The sequence below is a fragment of the Coturnix japonica genome, chromosome 33 (genome assembly GCF_054131305.1).
Source record: "Coturnix japonica strain WE chromosome 33, WE-NBRP24, whole genome shotgun sequence".
Taxonomy (NCBI): domain Eukaryota; kingdom Metazoa; phylum Chordata; class Aves; order Galliformes; family Phasianidae; genus Coturnix; species Coturnix japonica.
In genome coordinates, this window is record NC_140695.1 from 791530 (window position 1) to 816536 (window position 25007).

General features: G+C 46.1%; 1 protein-coding gene across 1 annotated transcript in view; it reads right to left on the reverse strand.

Annotated features, from left to right (window-relative positions):
- Positions 1 to 229: 229 nt before the first annotated feature.
- The window catches only part of LOC146755312 (cytosolic carboxypeptidase 4-like), a 279729-nt gene continuing 254951 nt past the window's right edge, over positions 230 to 25007 (reverse strand). Inside the window, exon 7 of the mRNA XM_085525716.1 lies at positions 230 to 346. Within this exon, the coding sequence (XP_085381842.1) occupies positions 343 to 346 (4 nt within the window). The 3' untranslated portion in view covers positions 230 to 342. The remainder of the gene's footprint in view (positions 347 to 25007) is intronic.

The following is a 25007-nucleotide window of genomic DNA, read 5'->3' on the forward strand; positions in this document are numbered from 1 at the left end:
GTCCCCATCTAAGATGCTCAGCTTCACCTCACTGATGCTGACCTGCTCCTGCATGGTGGTGCTGCTGCTGGGACACTCGGGCTGTGCTTGGGATGGGCAGCACTGCAAAGGCGCTGGGTCACAATCCAGGCAGGTGACTGCTGTGTCTGGCAGGCTCAGGTCAGGAGCTTCAGCAGAGCCAGGAGATATGAGAGCATGAACGTGGATGAGCCCCTTGTGTCCATCACTGTTACCATGTGGAAGGCTGTCATCCGAATTGCAGCGATTCATGCTTAATAAGAACTCTCCATTGATGGAAAGACACTGCTTGGTTTGGATCTTTGGGGTTGACAAGGGCTCGAATCACCTAGGAAGGCATAGAAACACAAGGGTTAGTTTCAAACATTTGCAAGTTGAATCATGAAAGGTTGTTGATACTTGGTAATAGAGTGGCGGCAGGAAGAAGCAAGTAGGCTTGAAGCAGCATAGCCACTGTCTTGAAAGTGATCCTCATTCAGGTCCAGCTCGTGTGTTGTTTCACTGTAATCTGCTTCTTTGGGTCTACCTAGTGGGCAGCAACACTCGAGCTGTTACTGATATCATTGAAAAGAACTGGAGACAATTGTTCTATTCCTAAGAGCTTCAAGGTGCCTAGAAGCACAAATAGAAACCAGCAGTATTTCATCACTTCACCAAAAGGAAGGTCAAACACCTGAGCTGTGAAGAGCAGTTACAGAACCTATGCATAAGATCACACCAGACATACTTTGTTCTAACAACAGTTATGGCACATAGTCCATTTCCTTCAATATTCCCAAAATGAAATGATGTGGAGCATTACAGGGAAAGAAACACTGCACACAGACACTATGACCCTGATTAGACTCAAGCAGCAGACTTAAAACAAGTCAGAGTTTTTGATTCCAGGATATTTCAGGACCTATCGTGTGAAATTCAGTTACACAACAGTGCCTAGGTGCCTGCGTTTCAAGCAACTTTCAGATCACAGCCATGTAAAATAAAAACAAATTCAGTGCAGAAATAGCAAGCCTGTACCTTAATACTCATGAGATTATCCATTTTTTACTGCATTCTGACTAAGTTCTAAAACTTGCTCATCCCAGTTCACTTCAGCAAGTTCCACCAGTTCAAGCAATGCAGTTCTGAGATCCGGTGTATGTTAGGCAGATAGAATTGAACAGTGCAGAAATAATCTCTGACAGCTTTAAGAGCTCTGTTCTGCTTACAAACTCTCAGTCCAAAACTATTCACAGTTTTAAGGAAATGAACACCTGAAGCAGTTGGATCATCTGCCATTTGCCGCATTCTGCTTCTTGGCATCATGATTAGCACAAAGGGTTTTCTGCTGTCCTGCAGAGATGGACAAAGTCCTGCTTACAAATGGACCAGGTTTCAGTGTACAGCAGAGTTTGTACCAGACTAACAAGCCACGTCATTCAATTCATGTGCTCAGGTTGTTATGCACTCCGAAAGGAAACAGAACTAACTGTTGGATTCTGAAGGCAATCTGTGGGGTCCTACATTACCTCCTGATTCTGGAAGAGGAAATTCTAATAGCAAATGCAGAACTTTGATCTTTGTAGACATGAGAAGAGCTGGCATTTAGGAACATTCATTTCAGGGAAATCAAATGATGTGTCTATATTTTTACTACAGATAGTATAGGGAGCAGCCAGTTGAAGAACCAGATACAAAAAAATCCAGCCCATTGGCAGGAAAATACTTCTCCTTAAATTCTGTATGCTATCATGGTACAGAATTAGGCTACAGTGCCACATAGGCCAACCAAGCGTAGAACCAAATCCACAAAATACTGGTAGACAAAGCAGCAAAAACAGGGACAATATTCAGCAGACTGTGCTGTGGCCTTTCTACCCACAGCTCAGCATGTTCTGCCATCCGAAAAGCAAGGCCTCTTGTCAAGCTCAGCTATTTCCCTTCTCAGTGTATTCTAGCACCACTGATACCCACTGGTATCCTCCTGTAGAGTGCCATCATATTGTCATCATCCAAAGGAAAAACCCACACAGCAGAGCATACAGCACTACACCCATGCTCCAAATATCCGCCTGAAAAACAAAAAGACAAGCTTACAAACCTGAAGCACCTCAAATGGCTTCCTGACAGACTGGATTGTCTGCCCTTGCCAAAGCCCACATATAGCCCATGAAAAGCTGGCTCTTTCCCTCAGGAAATAAAACCTTATCGTCCCAGAGAAAGCATATAACCCTCATTCAATTGCCCTTTCACTCAGCTTAGAGCACTACTAAAACCAGCATCTTCACCTTAGCTCATCACACTGCTGCAGTTCCTTTTACAAGGATTTCACTGGCAAAAATGAAATCAAAGCCGTCACAAGGGATTTAGCACAGTTACGTGTTACTGGCTACGAGAGCTGTCAGCACAGTCACCTGTCTGGCTTTGCTGCTGTTCGGTTCTCTTTATGTAGAGGCACAACAAGGTTCAGACACAGTGCAGTTCTCACTTTGACTGTAAAGAAAAAGGAGGCTTGAAAAGCAGCGTGTGGAAAACAAAGAAACAAGAATTAGAACAACAGTGGGGCCATGGCACTTGTAGGAATTGCTCCGCCTTTAACAGCGATTCAAGAAGTACGAGGGCATTCCAAACCAGACCAGTTTGGACAGATTAACAACTGCAAGTAGTGGGTTCCAAAATTCCAGACATGAAATCAAAGCTGGAAAAACTCTTCACATTTTCATCTCTCAATTTTTAGTTCATTGTGCATTACAACGGAAACAATTCTTCACATACAACTTGGAAGCTAAAGACAAGTCTGACAAAACAGACTGCACAGAAATGATGGATAATTAACAGAGCAAATTGCTCTTTCAAACACTTAGTAATAGAAAGAGATCTCTGAAGTTGCTGTTCTGTAGAGCCCCAAAGCAGTCGCTTGAGGCAGTTCAGGATTAGCCTGAGACAAACCAGCCAGCTGTGTGAACTGAGACCAATTGCACTTTTCTAGTCTGTGGCCACTGACAGCTTCTGAGAGCTACCAAGCGATGCAACCTAGCAGAATTCAGAAGGGAAACCAAGAGAGCCTACCTGAGCTCCACTGCCTTTAAATGCTCTGTGGAGAGGGAAGGGAAAGAGGGGAAAACAAACACCGCTCTACATCCCTCTGAGCCAATAGACACTTTGCCCTGGATTAGCTCTGGTGCTGCATAAGCTGGGCTTCCACAGCATGTGTTCAGGCGGTAATCAAGGCCTGCCTGGAATAACACAAAAAATAGAGAGAAACGTTTGCTTTAACAGAGTTTATGTCTTCTGGTCATAACACTTGAGAAGCCTCAGAGGCTTCTTCTCCTGTGTATATTTTCATTCATCTTAGAGTTTGCTTTCATTCAATGTGACCTCTCTAGGCAAATATTGTCTAAGACCATGAGCATCACATAAATGTGCAGATCTCAAGCTGCTCACTTATCTAGTACCCTTCGCATGATGCTTTATTTTCCTCAGCTGATCATCTAGATTGTGTCTGTTGATTGTGCAACAACAGCCTGTTGGTCTCGATTACCTGTGAGAGGCTCTAACTTTGGCCAGGAAAAATCATTTGAGGATAAGTAATTATCTGGGACTCAGTAAGTCTTCCCATGCTTTCATAACAGCCGAGATACACACACACACAAACTCGTGGAACCCCACTGCTTTGCACAATCCTGTGCACACTCACGTGTGTCATGCACTGATTTCCCAGCCAGTCCTCATAGGGTCTCTTACTTAGGACGGGAGTGTAGGGGAGCAGCCAGAAGCTGTTTGCATTCCCTGCTGTCTGCTGGGCAGCTTTGCTGGAGATGCTTGGGTTGCTTTGTTTTTCCTTGGGAGGTGGGAAGGAGCTTTGGGTTGGAGGCACATCCCGTGCCAGAGCATCCCAATGGCACGTGTGGGGCACTGATCTGCAGCAGATGAAGGGGAGGAGGTCCCAGCACAGCTCTGCACCATGCTCTGCCACACTGGGCAGCTTGTTCCTGGCTCAGCAGCGTCATCAGACAAGAAGCAGGGAAGGAAATCAAGGATGGGGGGTACCATCAAACGCAGTTAGTGCATGCCTGTGCAAGACAAACAGACCCAGAGCTTGCAGGTTGTTCCTGCTTTTGTAGCATTTGTGTGCTGTAGCTGAGCAAAAGGTTCTGCTGCTTGAATCTTCTTCTGCAAGAGCCACCTACCGGTAAATGTCTGCGGGGATGTAGTCGGTGTGCACGTCTGAAGCCATTTGAGAACCTAGTCATTCTTGCTGCAGGACCCCTGTCTTCTGTTAAAAGCTGAACGGTCCCCAGAGCACCTGTTTCCATCAGCTACCACCATCCAAAGCAGCCAGCCTTCTTACAGTCACCTGGCCCAAACATCCCTTTTGCTCTACACTTGATTCCTGCAAGAGATGGGAGCTCGGCACGCACACCATCCTTCCAACACCCCATCCCTGCAGCAAGGGATCACAGCGCTGGCACAGCTGAAACAAAAAGGGTGTGCGAGTTTCCTGTTAGCACTCAGTGTGAACCAATCTACCACTGAGCAACACCGTGAGTCCCCACTCACCTCAGCACAGGTCAACCTGTAACCCCAACCTTCCCCTATCCATGTGCACACGCACACCCATTCACCACCCTGCCTGCTTTGCACACCCCCATGCACACTCTGCATCGTGTGCCCTCCTTTGCATTCACAGACGTGTGCAAACCATCCCTGGGAACACCTACGTGCCTACACCTTCCACAAACACCCCTTTGTGTGCACCTGTGTGCAACCCAACTCCTCAGCACACGCACGCGTTTGTGCCACCCTGTCCATGCACTCACCACGTGCCCTCCAGCAACCAAGGATTGCAGAGATGCTCCAGACTGTGCCAGAGATGGAATCTCAGAGTGCTGGGACATTATTGATCACTAAGGAAAACACTTGGAAGCATATTCAATCTGCAGAAGCTGTAATTACTGGGCACAGTTAGCTTTCCTATGGCTCAGCTGGAGGAGGCGGGTGCTCTCATACATCTGAGACACTCGCACAATGTTGGGATCATTCTGATGGAAACTATGTCTTCAGATATCATGGTTAAAACCATCCAAGATGATCATGCAGAGCCTTAGCTCTTGAGCAGCACTTCCTCCCCACCCTTCACTACTCCAAGCAGCTCCAACAAACTTCTCAGAAGAAATCCAGGCCAGCACAGACCTGGCAGACCAGAACCAAGTGCAGCTTGTGGGACGGCAGTGCCCACTCCTTGCTTCCACCCTGCTCCAGCAGGTTAAGGAGTCTGAGCCTCACTGGCCTTTGACAACTCAAGACTTTCAGCACCTCATGCCAACATTTCTCACTAAGATACACCTCAGGCATTGAATTCTCTTCTCACTACCTCCTCCCAGTCCTCCCCTAGGAACAGAAACCATTCAGATTCTACAGCAAACACATCTACCCTGCAAGAGCACACTGAACCACCTGCAACAATGAAACATGGTTTTGGAGAGTGGGTTTGAAAACACACCTTTAGACAGCTGTCTCCCTGTAGCCAAAAGGAAACCAAGCAGCAAAAGAAGAGTCCAGCCTGAAATATGCCCATGCTACTAGCCCAGGTTTTTCACAGTCAATGCAGAATCCATCCTGCTCTTGAGTTAACAAATGACCAGTGGGTCTCCCCTTGCTCCACCCCTTCTCCTTCAAAGCCAGAAAAAGAAAGAAAAACAAGTAGAAGAAAACCCAGACGTACCTTTCCACACACAAAGCAGAAAGTGGAACAGCAGTTGTCTCCTTCCTGAGACATGGTGGGGCGCATCCCAGAGGAAGCCCAAGTTCTTTGCTTCTCTCCACAGGGACTTCAAGCACTCTTGGCAAGAGCTGCTTTGGTTCTTTCTTCAATTGCTTCCATCACCAGAATCTCCTTTGGAAAAGGAACCCGAATGAAAGAATCAGCAAATGAAAAAGAATGAGCAATAGCCACTTTACCAGCTTTCTTCTGACACTCAATTTAGACTCTTGACTCGGGCAAGGTCTTAAAATCAGCTGGTTACAAGAACTGTCCCAAAATATATCCAACATCTGTACAGCTGCCGTTATTTCTGACAGCGAGTGTAATCACAGAATCATAGAATGGCCCGGGTTGGAAGGGACCTCAAGGATCATGAAGATCAATCACCTCCCTGTCCCTGCTGGCCATCCCCTCTTCTGATGGAGCCCAGGGGACCATTTGCTCTCTGAGCTGCAAGAGCACGCTGATGGCTCACGTTCTGTTTTTCATCCACCAGGACCCCCAGGTCCTTCTCTGCGGGGCTTCTCTTAAGGACTGCTCCTCCCAGTCTGTAGAAATGCCTGGGATTCCTCCAGCCCAAGTGCAAAACCTTGCACTTTGCTGTGTTCAACCTCATTAGATTCACGTAGGCCAACCTCTCGGTTGAGCTCCCTCTGAATGGCATCCCTTCCTTCCACTGCGTCAGCCGCACCACTCAGCAAACAGCAGAGGGTGCACTCCATTGCATCATTGGTGTCTCTGATAACCATGTAAAAAAGCACTGGTCCCAAGACAGACTCCTGGATGACACCACTTGTTATCGGCCTCCACCTGGACATAGAACCATGAATCACCACCCTCTGTCTGTGGCCTTTCAACCAATCCCTTATCTACCAGGTGGTCCACCTGTCAAATCCACATCCCTCCAGTTTAGAGATAAGGATGTGGTGGAGGGCAATGTCAAAGATCTTGCTCAAGTCCAGGTCAATGACATCTGTTACCTTCCTTTTGTCCACAAATGCCGTCACTCCATCATAGAAGGCCACCAGACTGGTTAGGCATGGCCTTCCCCTGCTAAAGCCACGCTGCCTGTCTTGGATCACATGCTCATTTCTTATGTGATCAAGCATGTCTTTGAGGCAGATCTGTTCTTCACCATCTACATCAGTTACACATTTGAATCAAATAATTGGTGTTCCTGTCACCAAGAAAACCTCTTTGTCTTCTACTCCTGCTGCACTTCTGTGCTTTCATCAGAAGCAAAGGAAGAGACCACCTCCTAGATCCAAATTTTAAGAAACCAACACCTAATAGGTGTCATCTGAAGTAAAATAGCAGAGAAATTAAGATGACTCTTCTGCATCCAGCTTGGATCACTCCCTCACTCAGGCACACCACCATCAGATCAAGGAGATGCTGCCTTCAGCTTAGAGACTGTATGGGAAATCACAGCTTGAACCTCTGATTAATCAGCTGAGGCAAGTATTGGGTCAGCTGCGGGAGCACAGGTGAGAGTAATCTAGCTGTGCTCCCAGAAGGGGTGGACCTCGACTCAACCTCCTCTGAGACCTCATTTAAAGGCTGACCACCACTGAGACAGCATGTCTTAGAGATTGCTCCCTAGTTGAGGCTGCCTCAGCTTTCTAGTCAAGGTATCGATATTGGTGAGTTTCCCTTTGCTAATAACCTTAGGCTATTTACCACCATCTTGGTTAATATCTTTTTATTAACCACCCTTACAGAGACCATAAGGGTTTGGGCTTCCAAACTCTCAGCAAGCATTTGGATCAGACAGCTTCCTGCTGAGGAGCCCCCTGCATCACTGCTGCCTATTCTGGTACCGGACCCGCAGATGCTTCAGAGCTCATTAGCATGGACTTCCTTCCTCCCCTCAGCAGCTGCTCCTGCACTCACCTTCATTCCTACTCAGATACCGGCCGCTTCCAGCACCAGCTGACCTGCAAGACACAGAAAGGAAAGGTGGGAGTCATGCAAACGCACAAGCCCAAGGCTGTGTCACCACCACACATGGCAGCCTCGGGAAGTCAGCTGAAACTACAGCCTTTGTCAGAATGGAAACAGGCACCGTCAATTAAGTGTGACCTCTGAACTCATTGCCACCATCAGAAATAGGCACTGAAATCGCTCACTTCACTGCAGCTGGTTAACTCCAAATTCTTTTGCTTTTGGGAAAATGCGGACACGGAATTGAAGGACACCAGAAAAACGACATCTACTTCATTGTAGGTGGTTAAGCTTGGAAGCAGGACTTGAGCAAGAAATGCTTCTCAGCTCCTTGAAAGGCACTAATCCTGACCTCTGCCACAGGTGGCTGAGTGACACAAAAGTTGAGCTGCCCATTCAGAAGCACATGGAGCAGGCCATGGAGCGGTTACATACCAACACATGAACAGGCACTTTCCCATTGGAAGTGAAATCCCTTCTCCCTGCCATGCCATGCCCACACCGCTCCTCAGGGCTGCACTGACAGCACAGACAGAATTGAAACATCTTTTGTCATCATTGTGGTTTTTCACAGACCCAGACAATGAGATACTGGGTTACTGTGTGAGTTCCCAGGCGGCACTGCCATTTCCAAGCCATTGCTTCCTAGGGGCACAGAAAGGAAAACGCCTGAACAAAATGTCACCCAGAGATTGCTATTTTACCATTCTTCCATGCAAAACAGGAGGACAGTACAGCGGATTTGTGCAGCTGCATCAACACCCTGGGTGCTAAAGGAATGCAAAGACAGAAATATCAAACCTACAAGGAGGGAAGCTATGTTTAGTAATATCTTTTCTCATTTACAACAGGCAGTTGGCACTACTAAAGGAAAATCCCAGGCCTCAGGTTCTGACAGTGCGACAATCTGGCACGGACTCAGATGTGAGTGATCCAAATGGTTTATTCCAGGTTCTAATACCACTTCTGTGAATTCACACGTTTTCTCTCTTAACTTTCCCACAGCCTTCACATGTCCACAGAACATCCCACAAACTCTCCTTTACGGCGCACGTAGGCACTCATCCCACCAGAGCCATCAGTCATTCCTAGCCATGTGCTTCTCCTCCAGTCACGGACAGTATCACACGGCCATCATGCATCTTAAATGACTTAGTTTTTCTGTTCTTTCTGGAGGTGTCCTTGGTTCCTAGCCTTACCTTCTCATGCCGTTCATCTTCCTCTGCAGCTCCTGCTCTGAAGAGTCTTCTTATGTTCCCACATGACAGGAAGAAAATGAAGACACAACCCCTGCCACCAAGGTCAGCTCTGCAGCACACGTTACCTGAGGAGCACTTGGCTACTCATGCAAACTGCACAGTGCCAGGAAGATTGTTACATGTTGCACTTCTTCTTCTCCTGGCTCAGAAATTAAATTTTCTACCTAGAAAATGGAAAACAAACAAACAAGCAAACAAAAAACAACAACAACAAAAAACACCTCACCTGACATAAAGGAGACATGATTGTTACTATGGAATTCCGGAGGGCAAGGTATTTGCCCTCTCTATGAAGAAGCTGACTGCAAAGGACTAAGAACAGCCACGATCACGTTGAGAACTTGCGGGTAAAATTCGGGACTGAACCAATAATGGGCTTCTGGAGGTGAGGGTCTGCTCCAGGCCGCCTGGTCAAGGGAGCCTGTTGATGGGCCCTGCTTACTGCAGCTACCAGAAGCACCGCGCTCACTGACTCTCAACTTGATGGGGGATTCCAGTCAGGCTGGGAAATCAGCATGGCTGGCTGCAAGCTGTCTGAGAGACTGCTGGACTGCACTGGGAATAACTTTGTGGGCCAAGCATTAAGCACACCAAGCAGAAGGGAAGGTATTGGACAGACCGACCAGAGGTCAAGCGTTGCTGGACCTGCTGCTCACCAACGCTGAGGAGATCATCAAAGGCGTCAAGGTTGGAGGCTGCCTGGGCTCCAGCGATCATGCCCTGGTTGAGTTTGTGATCTCAAGCGATGTGGGCCTGGCAAAGAGCAGGACCAGGATGCTCAACTTTAGAAGAGCAGACTTCAAGCTACTCAATGGAATGCTGGCCAAGATCCCCTGGCGCGCTGCCCTCAAAGATAAGGACGTTGAGGAGAGCTGGCTACTGTTCAAGGATGCCCTCCTGGCAGCACAAGAGGTCTCCATTCCCCTGATTAAGAAAGTGGGCAGGAGAGGTAGAAAACCGGCATGGCTCAGCAAGGACCTGCTAAGAGAACTGAGGGTGAAGAAAGGGGTGTACAAGCTCTGGAAACAAGGCTGTGTCACCCGGGAAGAATACAGGGATGCCGTCCGAACTTGCAGATGTGGGATCAGGAAAGCCAAGGCTCAGGCAGAACTGAACTTGGCGAGGGATGTGAAAAACAACAAGAAAACCTTCTACAGGTACATTGGCCAGAAGAGACAGGCCAAAATGGGCGTGCCTACTCTGGTAAATTTAAAAGGAGAAATGGCTTCAACAGATGAAGAGAAAGCTGAGGTGCTGAATGAGTTCTTCACCTCGGTCTTCACTGGTGGCCAGGATTCTAGTCTTTTTCACGTCCCTAAGTCTTGCACCCCCATACCTCCATGTGGGGACCAAGGAGGTAAATCCCTCCCCACTGTAAGGGTAGAGCAAGTCCGAGAGTGCCTCCTTAGACTGAATGAGTATAAGTCTATGGGGCCAGATGGCGTGCATCCCAGGGTCCTGAAGGAGCTGGCTGAGGTGGTTGCTGAGCCGCTCTCCATCATATTTGAGAAGTCGTGGCTGTCAGGTGAGGTCCCGGATGATTGGAGGAAGGGTCACGTCACTCCCATTTACAAGAAGGGGAGCAGGGACGACCCGGGTAACTACAGGCCGGTGAGTCTCACCTCTGTGCCTGGGAAGATTATGGAACAGATCCTCCTGGACAACATGCTTGATCGCATAAAGAACAAGCATGTGACCCGAGACAGCCAGCATGGCTTCACCAGGGGAAGGTCATGCTTAACTAATCTTGTGGCCTTCTATGATGGAGTGACGGCGTTGGTGGATGAAGGGAAGGCGACCGATGTCATTTACCTGGACCTGAGCAAGGCCTTTGACATGGTCCCCCATCACATCCTCATCTCCAAATTGGAGGGAGGTGGATTTGATGGGTGGACAACTAGATGGATAAGCAATTGGTTGAAAGGCCGCAGACAGAGGGTGGTGGTCAATGGCTCTATGTCCAGGTGGAGGCCGGTAACGAGCGGCGTCCCTCAAGGGTCTGTCTTGGGACCGGTGCTCTTTAACATCTTTATTAATGACATCGATGAGGGAATGGAGTGCACCCTCAGCAAGTTTGCTGATGACACCAAGCTGAGTGGTGCAGTCGATACGGTGGAGGGAACAGATGCCATTCAGAGGGACCTTGACAGGCTGGAAAGCTGGGCTCAGGTGAACCTAATGAGGTTCAACACAGCAAAGTGCAAGGTTTTGCACTTGGGCCGGAAGAACCCCAGGCACCTGTACAGGCTGGGAGGAGTTGTCCTTGAGAGCAGCTCGGCTGAAAAAGACCTAGGGGTCCTGATAGATGAGAAACTTAACATGAGCCAGCAGTGCGCTCTGGCAGCCCGGAAAGCAAATGGGATCCTGGGCTCCATCAGGAGAGGGGTGGTCAGCAGGGATAGGGAGGTGATCGTCCCTCTCTACTCTGCTCTTGTGAGGCCCCATCTGGAGTACTGTGTCCAGGTGTGGAGCCCTCAGTACAAAAAAGATATGGAAATTTTGGAAAGGGTCCAGAGGAGGGCCACAAAGATGATCAGGGGGCTGGAGCACCTCCCCTATGAGGACAGGCTGAGGGAGTTGGGTTTGTGCAGCCTGGAGAAGAGAAGGTTGCGAGGTGACCTCATTGCAGCCTTTCAATACCTGAAGGGAACTTACTCCCAGGAGGGGAGTAAACTCTTCGAAAGGGCTGATAATAGCAGGACTAGGGGAAATGGTTTTAAGTTGAAGGAGGGAAGATTTAGGTTGGATGTTAGGGGAAAGTTCTTTACTAGAAGGGTGGTTAGGTCCTGGAACAGGCTGCCCAGTGAGGTTGTGGATGCCCCGTCCTTGGAGGTGTTCAATACCAGGTTGGACAGGGCCCTGGGCAACCTGATCTAGTAAATGTGTATGTTTGGTGGCCCTGCTAGGCAGGGGGGTTGGAACTACATGATCCTTGAGGTCCCTTCCAACCCGGGTAATTCTGTGATTCTGTGATTCTGTGAAGGGAAGCATTACTGGACATGCTGCACAGCAGGGGTTAAGACTGGAGGTGGTCAGGGCTGTAGTGACCATGCCCTCCTAGAGTTCCTCATCTCAAGGAATGCGGGCCTGGCAAAAAGCAAAGTCAGGACCCTGAGCTTCAGGAGAGTCAGCTGCAGGCTGTTCAAAGAATTCTTGGACGAGAGACACTGGAAAACTGTTCTTAGGGGCAAACGGGGGTTGGAACTACATGATCCTTGAGGTCCCTTCCAACCCGGGTAATTCTGTGAAGTCAACCTCAAGAAGAGAAATCTGAGGTGAAATAGGACATGGAAGAGGCCACCCTCCCTGCTCATACCTTCAGCTGTCAGCGTGGCCTCAGTCTCTGCAATTCCTGCTTTGCACTTGTACACACCAGCATCATCGGGCTTCAGCTTCAGAATCTTGAGCTCTGCTGAATGCTTATCCCTCTTGATCTTGTACTTCTCAGAGGGCTCGATGGGTGTGTGGCCCTTGAACCATTTCACAACCTTTGGAGAAGGCCTGAAGTCACAGGACAGGATGACAGAATGACGTTCCAAAGCTGTCTTGTCCTCCAACTTCCTGGTGATTTCTATATGGTAATCTGCAAAGCAGGGGTGGAAGAGAAGAAAGGATGAGGACAATTGGAAGAAGAGGAAAGTCTCTTGCGTGTATTCCATTCCAATTAATGTCAAGTTCACAATGGTTCTTTGAACGACTCTAAAGATAAAACAAACGATTGTCTATAGGGAATGCCATTGACTACATTTCTATGAAGTAATACTGTACAGTATCTACCAAATGCAAGGTCCAGCTCTTGTTCTGTGCTTATTAAATTGCTCCCAATTGTTGAGGCTTTTATTCAAATAAGAGTGAGTTGAAAATATAACAAGTACTTTAGGATGTGAATGGATAATCTTACGCTGGGGACAACAGCAGATAAAAAGCCTGCAAGTTTCTTTCAGATGAAATCAATGACAAACCGCACCAAATTTAGGTGCTACCAAACTTAAACTTGTCTAGTTCAGAAATACAATTAATTTCACCTGATTTGACTTCTTTGCTATAGCCAAGGACAAAACCTCAGCTCTGTAAATCTGAATAGTAAGCACATCACAGCTATTCAAACACATCTTTTACTGAGATGCAGCTGTCTCATTTAGTGTCCAACGACTTTGAACTGGAAATGGAGCAGACCAAAGCAGAATCTAAACATGGCTTCTACAAGGACTGATCAAATGCGGCCACCGTCAAATTCAAAGTATCTGATACAGAAGGATCACACTCACAGTCAGACAAAACCTCTTTGGAGAGGTGAACTGACTGCCCTGTTCACCCCCACTTTGGAAATAACTGCACTCATTTCCTACCTGCTCCCAGCAGTGTGGGATGGTGGGATAGCATCACACTTCCCACACTAAGCATCCCACCATGTCACTTGTTCCACCTAAACCTCAGTCCCAAAACAAAAGGGGAACTCGCTTCTGAACCCTCTTCACTTCATTTCAGATGTCTTATATGCTTGATCTCCAACCCACCCCCCACTCAGGAGAAAGACCCCCCGCTTACACCCTACCATCTTGTTGCATTCTGATGTTGTCATCAGCCTTCAGCTTGTTGTCCTCTTTGTACCACTGGGTCTGAACCTCATCGTGTGAAATCTCACAGACAAAAGATGCACTCCCATATTCATTTACTTCCACATCTTCCAGTGCTTTAACAATCTTGATATCTCCAGCTGTGAAACAGTAGAGATATATTTGTCAGGGTATTTCCAGAACTGAGTGCAGCATCTTTTCCTTACACATATTTGCATAGAAAATAAGTAGGATTATGTTTTATTCTAAACCATCATCCATTCCTGAGTCATTTCTCTCTTCAACACAGTCAATGCATTATTGCCCTTGAACTTAAAGACAGACCTACTAGCTACAATGGAGCTCCCTGCAAACAGTTTTCATGGAAACCAGAATCTCATTTATTCTAAAACCTTTCAAGCAAAATTAAGGGTAGAAAAACAATAGAACTGACTGAATCTTTAAGGTCATTTAGTTCCAGTCCCCCTGCTATAGGCAGGGACACCTCCCTCCACACCAACTCTTCTCCTCAGGGTCAAGGCTTCTCTCAAATCATTCTCCTCTAAGCCTGTGCCTGGGATTGCCCTGACCCAGGTGCAGGGCCTTGTACTTGGCCACACTCAAGTTCATGAGGCTGCCAAGGGCCCACCTCTCCAGCCTGTCCAGGTCCCTCTGAGTAGCATCCCTTCCCTCTAGCACATCAACAGCACCGCTCAGCTTGGTGTCATCTGCAAACTTGCTGAGGCTGCATTTGATTCCACTCTCCATGTTGCCTACAAAAATGTTAAATAACACTGGTCCCAACACCACCCTCCACCTGGACACTGAGCTATTGACTGCAGCTCTCTGAGTGTGACCATCCAGACAGTTCCCTATCCTGCAACTGGTCCATCCATCAAAACCATTTTTCTCCAGTTTGGTGACCAGGATGTCATGCAGGACGGGATCAAATGCTCTGCACAAGTCCAAGTAGATGATGTCAGTTGCTCTCCCATTATCCACTGATGCTGTTACTCCATCATGAAAGGCCACCAAGTTTGTCAGACATGGCTTGACCTTGATGAAGCCATATTGGTTACCACCAATTACCTCATCTTTATTTTCCAAACTATGCCAAGGAGAACTAGACAGAACTCTACAGTGTTGTGTCACTACAAACCTGTCTGAAAATTGGCTTCTCTGCATGCTCATCACTAGTCTCTCCTTAGCTTGTGTGCCTACAAACAATGTATGGGGAATGTCAGCCACAAATCTTACCTAGGGGACATCTTTGCTTCAAAATCCTTTGAACATCACACAATCCCTTTTAACTCTCCAGGTCTGCATTTAGTTATGTCAGAATCAGGCCATATTTCTGTGCTGCTATATCCCTTTCCTTCTGAAGGGCCTGGATACAACTTGGATTAACCTCAGGAGAAGAGTTCCTGCATAGAATCATAGATTTACCCAGGTTGGAAAAGACATTGAAGATCATCAAGTCCAACCGCAGCCTAACCAGTACCCTAACTCTAAAAACCCTACACTAAATCATATCCCTGAGTACCACATCCAAAAGGCTCTTAAACACAACCAGGGATGGTGATTCAACCACCTTTCTGGGGAGCCTATTCCAGTACCTAAAATCTCTAGTATCTAAATCTCTCTAAAAGAGCACAGGTATTAATCTGACCAGAAAGGTTCCTGTTTGTTCATAAAATGAGCCTTTTCCGCTCCATCTTGCATAGGCCACTGGGCACAGGGTAGCTGGGAGACCACAGAAAAAGTGGTTCTGTGAGCAATAGGGAAACTACTGCCTAATCCAACTCCTCCAATCTCTGCGCTCTGCCAGCATGTCTAAATAGGGTGGCAGATACACACAGGAGATAAATATTTCCACTTCCCTCAGCCAACACTGCTCTGAATTTCTATGGGACACACAGTTAGATGAAAAGGCATTTGACAAAGAAGGAAATGAAAGAGTTTAATCTGCTGTGTCATTCTCTCGGTAGCCAGAATAACTAACCCTCGCCAGTGTTAGTTCAAAGAATAGGCAGATTTTATCTCCTGACATGAGCAGTAATTCAAAGAAGCTGGTATATGATCCAGTATCCTGCATATTCACTGCAGGCAGGCAAAGACATTATGAGATAAGGGAGATCTACACATCACTTGTTATGAACACCTCATAAAGATAAAACCACACACAAGAGGAGAGTTTAGGAAGAGGACCACTCTTGGACTACTTTCCAAGAGGCATCAATTAGTAACTCTCTTCGCTCATTTTTCACACTACTCCACAGTGTCCTCCTGAGCCCCCTTACTCCTGTTGCCAACTGCTGATGCAGGGAATCCTGAGGAACCAAGGATTCATAGTTGTTCCATCAGTAGTCCTTGGTCAGCTCTCCCTCCCTGCCCCTTCTGTTTTGATCCCACTAACCAAATTTTAGTTAGTCTGAAAAGAGGATGGAAACCTCCGCAGCAATTAGTTTCTAAATATCTTGCAATGGGCAGCTTGTAGGAGCCCCATCTCAATGCCCACAGCACAGGAGGCAGGACTGCTTAGCCCATGCACTAGTGCATTTACCAGCACAGATGTAAGCCCAGATCTATGCACACCAAATACAGGCTCTCAGTTTGCACAAGGAGGCATCCATGGAGCTGAAGTATTAGGCAGATATTGTGGTGGGGCAGCAGTTATTGAGACGCCAGACAGAAAGGACACAGATAACGTGGCAACTCAGCTTTACCATTATGACTGATGATGGAACATCTAATTTCACTGCTCAAAAGAGAACTTCCATATAACTGGAAAGAATGAAATTCACAGGGGAAACCACACACAGACACACACAAAAGCAATACAAAGGAGATGAAGGATGGTTCACATACTAGTGATTCACTCTGAGACGCAAGCAAATGAAAGAGTATCCCCAACCATTTGCCTCCTGAAATGCTAAATATATAAACTCATTGCTGTGATAACTCTGCCAGACGTGAGTCATACACTGTAAAACCTTATGGGGTCAATCAGTTTAACTTCATAAATTCATTACACCAACAAAAACAGACCATCGTGTCCAGGCTGGTTCATTTCAGCTCTTCAAAGCTGTTGGTAAAACTGCCTGAGAGCTGAAATGCTTACCAGCAAAAGCTAAAAACTGTAAATCAAATGTAATAGGCTGGCTTTGTCTACTGTATAGAAATGATGCCTGAAAAAAAGAAAATAAAAAAGAACGTAAACCAGAACAAATGGAATGGCTACATAAAACAGCCAGTACTGAAACAGCAACCCAACCTGGTTGCAGAATGAGAGAGAAAATGAGAGTTCACCAAAGTCATGGGACAGGACACATGTTCATGTTCATGCTAACACTGAACCCAAGTGGCCACATGAGGACAGCATCTAGTAGGAAATCAGAAAAAAGCATCCTTTCATACGTCCCTTGGGAAGGTGGCATCTACCAGGGCACAGCAGACCCATGTGTTCAGTAACAAGTCTGATGCTTCAGAGCCCAATGATGAGCTACAAACTGGGGTTTAACCAATGCAACACATGGAGGGAAAATCTGTCTTGAGCATAAAGAAGAAAGAGAAAGGTATCCAAAAGGACTAACCAAGAAATGCCCAAACTGCCCATGAAGCATTTCTTCCCGTGGTGCAAAATACCACAAGAGGATTTATTTGCTCTTTCAGTTAAACATAAAATGAACCTTTAGGGTAGCTGATGTCTTGTCTTAGGCTGCTCAGCATGTGGATGTTCCCTGATCTTCATATTCACACTTGTGAATAATGAGACTTCTCTTATTTCCCTGGGAAGTAATGCCCACTTTTTTACTTTGACAGAGCTCCTTCCCATCCTAGAAGGGAAAATATCAAGTCAGATCTCCATTAGTCCTTCCATCTCTGCACTGAGCAAAGGGAGCCTTCAGATCTATGCTTAATTCACCCACTCCCCTAGAATTAATGGAACTGTGCTTACTGGAACATATGCTGAAGCTTAAGCACAGTGCAGTGTTTTCAACATGAAGGAATGGCTATAGAACATGCATAAATTCTGGCTGACCTATGACAGCTTAAAGCACTGCGGAGGACTGTTAACAAGCCTGTTTGGACATCACCTTGAATAAATGACGTTATCCCCAAGTAAGGGAAGGAACAGCTGAGCACCGGGGAGGTACACAAAGTGCCAGAGCAAATTCTCACACTGTCAGGTGCAAAGAAAACTGAGATTTCACCCCAAAAACCCAGTTCACAACAAGGCTACAAAATCCCGGCTGAGAATTTCTGTGTTAGACTTGAAGCTCAAGACTGTACTGTAGTTCAACCAACAATATTTTGTGCAGCATGACCTAAAAAGTTCACAATAAAACCAAAACAAACTTCAATTTCAACTTGATAAATGAACTCAGGACATAATAACAAAGAGTGCTGATCTGGGCAAATAAAAGAGCATAAAGAAAAGAGAGCAGTGAAAAAGCTATCAAGGAAAAGCTCAGACTCGCATCCCTTGGAAGTGAAATTAAAGGCTCTCATTCATTTCCAGAGAAGTCAGAAAGGAAAATACCATTACATGCCATACCTTGAACCACTTGATGTCCACGTTGGGCCTGGACAGCTCACACTCAAATGTGACCTTGTCCTTCTCAATGACGCTACTGTCTGCCAATGGTTTGCTGATTTTCACAGGCAATTCTGAGAAGGAGAAAGAAGAATGTGGATTTAGTTGGGAACATAGTTTTGTTCATAACCAGGTCCATGGGTGCTGTTAAATGGATCCTTCCAGATGGAAAAAACATTTCAGGTGGCCTCCTAGATTTTACCCCTTTTTGTGTTGCACGCAAGACTGAAAAAAAAAATTACTTCTGCAAAGTTCTTCTTGTCATAAGGAAACAAATATTTGGGGAATGGCAGAACCAGGTAAAATTTTCCTTCACGTCAAGAAAGTATAAATTTCACTCTCATGCTCTTGGTGTGGTTTCTGCTATGATTATTTGGACTAATTAAGCTTCTCCCTGATGAAAGCCTAGAAGTATATCACAAGAAGGACCAACTTACCCGTGACCTTTTATTTGTCTTACTCAAGCATCTCCTCCTGACCAAAACTGACAATAAAAGATTCAGCCAGACTACAGGTTTGAGCAGCTGAGTTGTTTCTAGGATCTCCTGCAATCTCAAGCTTGGAACACACACTTGTCTTTTGACTAAGTGTCTCTTATAGTGCAGTAAAACAACAGGTTTTCACACAGCGATTCCTCATTTACCTTGATCTGAAATCATTCTCAAACCATGTGGGATCAGTCCAGGGAGAAGGGGAGGAGAGGGGAAGGGAAAGGGGAAGTCCACAGTCCTCTAAAATCAGGCTTCTTAGCCTAAAGCTCAACAGCAAATAGCAGTCCACTTCCCCACATTGCTAGACTCCGAGCATTTAAAGAACATCAGCTGACCTCATTATGAGCTCTAACATAGCCAAAGGAATTCATATATTCAAATATTCTCTTGAGTGATGAGAAATATGGAGCATAACTTCAGACTTCTGCTGTTAAACTCTCACTTCTATCATAAACCAGAGTAAGAGTTCAATGCTGTTTTAGATGGAGGACTCATATTTTAAATAACTCATCTCATTAACGCTTGGATTCCCTACTACAATTAGTTAAATTCCAGTTTGGATCATGCTTCACCTTGGATCACTTAGGGCTTCAGCCACTTATTGGAACTAACTCAATTTGTCTACAGAGAAGCTGTTTTCTATAGCAACAATAAGCTGTGATTGCAACTGGATGTCGGGAGAGCACAAATCCCGCAGTTATCCTGCACCAACATCCTCTCCTTCCATCAGAACAGCAAGTTTTTAAACCAGACTCATGCAAGCTTGCATGACACACCTTGTGTAAAACTGTTGGCAGCCATCAGGACAGCCAGTTGCTTCCTGCATAGACACTGTTCCATCAGTTTTGGTTTTTTGTCTCGCTAGAACAACAGCCAGTGTCTGAAAACTCCCACAACTGAAGCAACCACGCTGATATACCGCAGTCACTGGAGGTGCTCAAGAGCCACGGGTATGTGGCACTGGGGACGTGGTTAGTAAGTCCAGTGAGGGTGGGCTGGGTTGGACTCAGCTATCTCAGTGGTCTTTTCCAGCCTTGGGTGCAACTTGTAAGAGGGAATGAAGCAGCAAACTGCCCAGCACTGAGCTGCATTCTTCTGACACATGGTATCAGTGAACTGCTGTATTTCCCTATCTTCTCTGGAGCTATTGATCTAACCTAACTGAAAAAGTAAGCCTGAACCTAGATATAAATCAGGATCATAGTCACCCATGGTTGCTTATATATTCAGAAAGACACTCCAGAGGGTAATTCAGCGCATCTAGAAATTAAAGTAGAAGTTCCTTAGTCAAAAATATTCCACAGCCAGATTTTCACCTCGCTACCACTACATTAAAAAGGAGAAACCAACTTGTGGTGTGGGTCATTGATGTTGTTCCGGGGGGAATTGTGGCTGTTCCATGCCCACAGGGTAGAAGACAGCCAGTCTTCCTCTAAGCCACATAAAAAGCTGCTTAGTGCTCCCAAAGCGAATGCTCACCAGTTGTTTCCAACTTGAAGGTCATCTTCTGGCCAGCAGCCTCGCAGATGTATTCTCCAGCATCTTTCTTCTCCAGCTGCTCCACAACCAGACGCCGTGTTTTGCCCACAGATTCCATTCTGAACTTTCTGGAGGAGGCAAGCAGTCTTCCATCCTTGTACCATTTTACTTCTGTTGGATCCTGTGCTACTTCACAGCTGAGGGAGGCACTTGCTGCCAGGGCAGCACTCACCTCTTTCTGCACCTGCTCCTGGTTTATAAACACAGGTTTTGGCTCTGAGGGAAGAAAAGAAAAAGTATTGACTGAGGGACCGAAATGAGACCAACTTGCAGGTTTGTATGTACAGGCTGGAACAGGTTTAGGTTACCACTTGTGCCCAAACTAATAGCCTTCACTAGAGAATATCAGCTCTTCTGTTGAAACAAAGTGTCAAATCTAGGCAAGAAAGAACCTAGGAACTGAAGGAACCAAGAGGGTCCTTGAACACCAGTCCCATGGTTGCAAGTCACTATGCAAACATATTGAACCCAAAAGAACATCTGTCCTGCAGGCAACCAAAACCTGAGTTCCTTTTACTTAAGACCCACTGTGAAACATCAAAACACATAAACATGTGATAGTCAAACCACTGGCTGCCTTTTCATGACCCAGAACAGTACTCCTGGCTTCCTGAACAGACTCCTCATGGCCTCTACCATTGCCACAACTGTGACTGTCAAAGGCACAAAGGAAATATGCTCACCAACGCAGTCCTTTGTTCTTTGTGTGTGATTTGCAGATATCTATCTTACTTTGAGCTCTGGCAATAGTCAGCTCTACCAGGTCTCTTACTGTGAGTAGCAGACTCACCTATCCAGATGCAGCCTCCAACATAAAGGCATAGTAAAAAGGCAGTGTACTACTAGGAGAAGTTCCTGCTTCTCCTGCCATGAAAGGCTGCACGTAGAACATGCACTCCAGCCTCACTGCACATACTTATCTTAGTCAAATGTTTCGGTGAACAAGAATTACAGTTTGGGATCTCAGGCACAGGAGAGATTTGAATAATATCTTGAATATTGCTTCCACTGTACATATATTACTAATTATTGCTCTACAGACAGACTGAAACAGGTCTTTGTGTCATACTGAAACCAAATACTTTCTACAAACCCAGGCAATCAAGTCTAGGGAAAAAACCTCAGCACAGACTACAGTGATCCAGGTGCAGTATAATAGAAACTAGATTTTACTTTACTGTTCTCTGCTGTATTTCATACAACACCTGTCTTACCTGTGACATGAATCTTGAAGGTGAGTTTCTGGCCAGCAGCCTCGCAGCTGTACTCCCCTGCATCTTTCTTCTCCACCTGGCTCACCACCAGCCGACGCTGTTTGCCCTCTGACTCTACCTTGAACTTCTTGCTCGAGGTGATCAGTTTCCCCTCCTTTTATCACTTGACCTCTGTGATAAAATGTTTGCTCATTAAGACCGGGATGTGGTAGCATTGTGGTGGAGTGCTTGTTCATTAGGACCGGGATATAATGGTGGAATATGGAGGCCACAAAGGTTGCAGAACACTCTAATTTTATGGGTAGATTGTGTACTCTGCGTAGTTACAGGCAAAGCGCGCCCCGATGGATACAAAGTTCCACGGAAGGACCAACCAAGGAACGACACACCAAGTCGCACGATCACAACCGACCAATTAAAGGACAATACGCTCGGGATGGACAATACAAAAGAAGTTGCAAGGGACGGGACGGCGCGGCAGTTGGAGGAACAATAATCCCCCTGTCACCCAGCGCTGAATTGCCTTTTAGTTTTACCCGCTACAATTAATAAAAGTTTATAATTGGAACATTATTGGCTCATTGCTTATAAATTGATGACAACCTCCATCTTCTCCTGGGCCACCTCGCAGCTCAGCGTGGCATTTTTCTGTTGTTGCAGCCTTCACCACCTTCTGTACCTTCCCCTTGTTTGTAAATACAAATTCTGGCTCTGAAAAGAGAGAGATACATTAGTTTGGCCTCTTGAAAGAAGAGCAGGTTTTGGGGAAGGAGTCAGAAAAATGAATCAGTTCTCCCAGTCTGATGCCCCAAGAGAATGATGTGGAGAGAAGTTGTGCAATTTATGGATGCCCCATCCCTGAAAATATTCAAGTCTAGGCTGGATGGGTGTTAGAGCAACCTAGTCTCAAAGAATGTGTTCCTTTCCAGGACAGAGATTGGAACTGGATGATCCTCCAGGTCCCTTCCAACAAAAGGCATTCTGTGATGCTTCTTGTATGACTCTCATGACTCTTTCGTCCCCTAGCTGCCATTTACTTATGTCTTCAAAACATCAACTTATACAAAACATTCCTGTAGTATTCTCTCCCATGCTAAAAGAGCACTTCCAAGACAAAAACATGTTACATAGAGCACACCCCCTAGTGCTTGACACAAAGCCCCTGTTCTGAAACTTCCTGAGACGCAGCTGCATTGCAGAGTTGTTCTAGTGGTACAGGCACGTGGGAATGGAGAAGTGCAATCAGAACTTTCTTGTCTATGGCCTCATTCCCACAGCAAAAGGAAATTCCTGAAGATTTTAAAAGATGGAGCTGCCTCACAACTGTATTTAGAATAATTTGTTCAATTTCCTCATCAGAAATTAACCACCCCAAAGTTCAGCTCCAAAAATTTTAAGCATAGCAGGGAAAACTTACAAACTAATGACCGTTTTCTAAAACATTCTAGAATGAAAGGCCAAAATGTGTTCTCTCTCACCTGTGACATGAATCTTGAAGGTGAGTTTCTGGCCAGCAGCCTTGCAGCTGTACTCCCCTGCATCTTTCTTCTCTACCTGGATCACCACCAGCCGACACTGTTTGCCCTCTGACTCCACCTTGAACTTCTTGCTCGAGGTGATCAGTTTCCCCTCCTTGTACCACTTCACCTCCATCTTCTCCTGGGCCACCTCGCAGCTCAGCGTGGCATTTTGAGTCAGTGCAGCCTTCACCTCCTTTTGTACCTTGTCCTTGTTTGTAAACACGTCTTCTTTCTCTGCAGGGACATCACAACAGTCACACCATTTTGCTGTAGTCTGCTGCAGAGCTTACTCCAGTTCCCCATTTTCATTATACTTGCCCTTCACAGGGACCATCATGATGCCTCATTAAGACAGGAAAATACTTTCCCCTCTATTTTGCCTTAGGAAATGAATAGGCATATCATTTCATATCATAAATCTAAACATTTCGCAGTCTGATAGCAGATTTGGACATGAGATTTAGAACACCTGCATGCACTGCTGAACCTCCTCCCTTCTCTTTGTTTCTTCTGATGTCTCTCTACATTTCCAGTAAATCAGAAGGGAATGGCCCTCTAGAACAGGTTGCCCAAGGAGACTGTGGATGCTCCATCCCTGCAGGCATTCAAGGCCAGGCTGGATGTGGTTCTGGGCAGCCTGGGCTGCTGCTTGGCAACCCTGCACATAGGAAGAAGGGGGTTGGAACTGGATGAGCACTGTGGGCCTTTGCAACCCAGGCCATTTATGAGTCTGATTAGTGGCATTTTCCACCTCATTGTGTCATTCAAATTTTGTAACCAGATCTCATCAAACACCTCCCCTTTTCTCACTCCTTGCATGCCTGGTGTGCTCTTGCACTGTAACCCTGCAGACACCAGCTGACTACAAGAGCTGCACAAGTTACCCTCCTTGCCTATTGTTTGTTGCAGTAATTCATTCCTGGATGGAAAAGCACATGTAGAAAAGTGTTGCTATGACACTAGATGACAAAGAAAGTCCTATAGCCAAAATGTTTTGCACCAGAGAGGCTGTAAGTTGATCCTCCAAATGCAAGACACACAAAATGAAGTGTTCCTTTATCTCTGGGATTCCAAGCATTTTCTCACCTCTGACTTTCACTTGGAATGTTGCTTTGTCATCTTTTGTTTCACAGCTGTAGCTCCCTTGGTCTTTCAGGGTCACATTTTTGACCATGAGCTTGCGGTGCGTCCCCTGGGAGATGATGGTTGTCCTCTGGTCCTGCTTCACCTCTATTTGATCTTTCTTCTATACGACAGCTCCGCTTGCAGCTGACACCTCACACACCAGCTCCAGGTCTTCAGAAGGAGTGACTGATATTTCTGGAGTCGTTTTGGACTTGCTGACAAAATTAATGGCTTCATCTGAAGAAAAAAAGAGAAAGTGGTTTACATCCTGACTCAGGCTTATTCAGCACAGCATTAAGATACAGTTAGAACTGATTGTAATGTCTCTGCTCATTACATCTGGGGGATCAAGTTTCACCTCTGGAGGTACTCACATACAAACGTGTGCTTGATTCTCCTGTGTAAGGAAAGAGTAAGTTCTATGCAGACAGTTCTTATTTCTTTTAATCAATTCTGTATTCTGCACATGTTCTTCTGAAGCTAAAATGAAGGCAGCTAAGTAACCTGTTTGCAATACATGAACAAACCAATTCAACACCTTGTCTCTAAGCTAACAAGCAGCGTTTGATGAGCACATCAGTATTTCATGCCCTTCATTCCATCCAGACTGTATTGGCAATAACTATGCTGGTATTAACAAGGATAGCAATTACAAGCAAAATGGTAGAAATACAGAAGATATAAGGAAAAGGGAACTCACCAGAGCTGAGGCGATCCTCCCTGGTGAGCGATCTCCAAGAGATGCTGCCTCAGTGAGGGTCAGCCCTTAAATGAGGTCTCAGAGGAGGTGGAGTCGAACTCCACCCCTCCAGGGAGCACAGCTACATAACTTTCACCTGTGCTCCCACAGCTGACCCCACACTTGCCTCAGCTGATCAATCAGTGGTTCACATTGTGATCTCCCATACACTCCACCCCTTCACAACGTGAACCAATGATTAGGTGAGTTCCCCTTATTACAGAGACCCAATCACGACGCTGATACAATCTCCCGTCGCATT